The 413-nt window shown below is 48.2% G+C and overlaps 2 protein-coding genes across 2 annotated transcripts in view; both read right to left on the minus strand.

The window, feature by feature from the left end:
• Positions 1–413, minus strand: part of LOC119592272 (mucin-19-like) — a 37107-nt gene that overhangs the window by 17447 nt on the left and 19247 nt on the right. Inside the window, exon 2 of the mRNA XM_037941102.1 lies at positions 57–177. Within this exon, the coding sequence (XP_037797030.1) occupies positions 57–177 (121 nt within the window). The remainder of the gene's footprint in view (positions 1–56; positions 178–413) is intronic.
• The window catches only part of LOC119592473, a gene marked incomplete in the record, with an annotated part of 52011 nt that overhangs the window by 14650 nt on the left and 36948 nt on the right, over positions 1–413 (minus strand).

The following is a 413-nucleotide window of genomic DNA, read 5'->3' on the forward strand; positions in this document are numbered from 1 at the left end:
CACGTGAGTCACTCGGTATAACTGGCGAGGGACTTGCTATATATATCCCCCCAAACCTCTCCCCAGAGCCAGGAACACAGCCCCGCTCCACCTGGCCTCACCACCTGCTCCGGCGATCCACCTGGCTCCACACAACCAGTCCACTTGACCCCCATACACCACCCGCTCCACATGGGACTGAATACGAGAGATTGTCCAGCGTCTCACTGTTAGCATAGACGTTTCGACATGATTTGAATACATGTCTCGACGAACTCGTGCCGCGTGCATATTGTAAGATCGCAAGCGTGCAACACAACACAAGCATCTTGCTATATGTTCTTTAGATTTATTACTACTATTTTTATTGTCACTTTTATTACGCAACACAACCCAAGCATAATAGTATATGGTCCTTAGACTATCATTACTGC

The sequence above is a fragment of the Penaeus monodon genome, chromosome 30, assembly GCF_015228065.2.
Source record: "Penaeus monodon isolate SGIC_2016 chromosome 30, NSTDA_Pmon_1, whole genome shotgun sequence".
NCBI lineage: Eukaryota > Metazoa > Arthropoda > Malacostraca > Decapoda > Penaeidae > Penaeus > Penaeus monodon.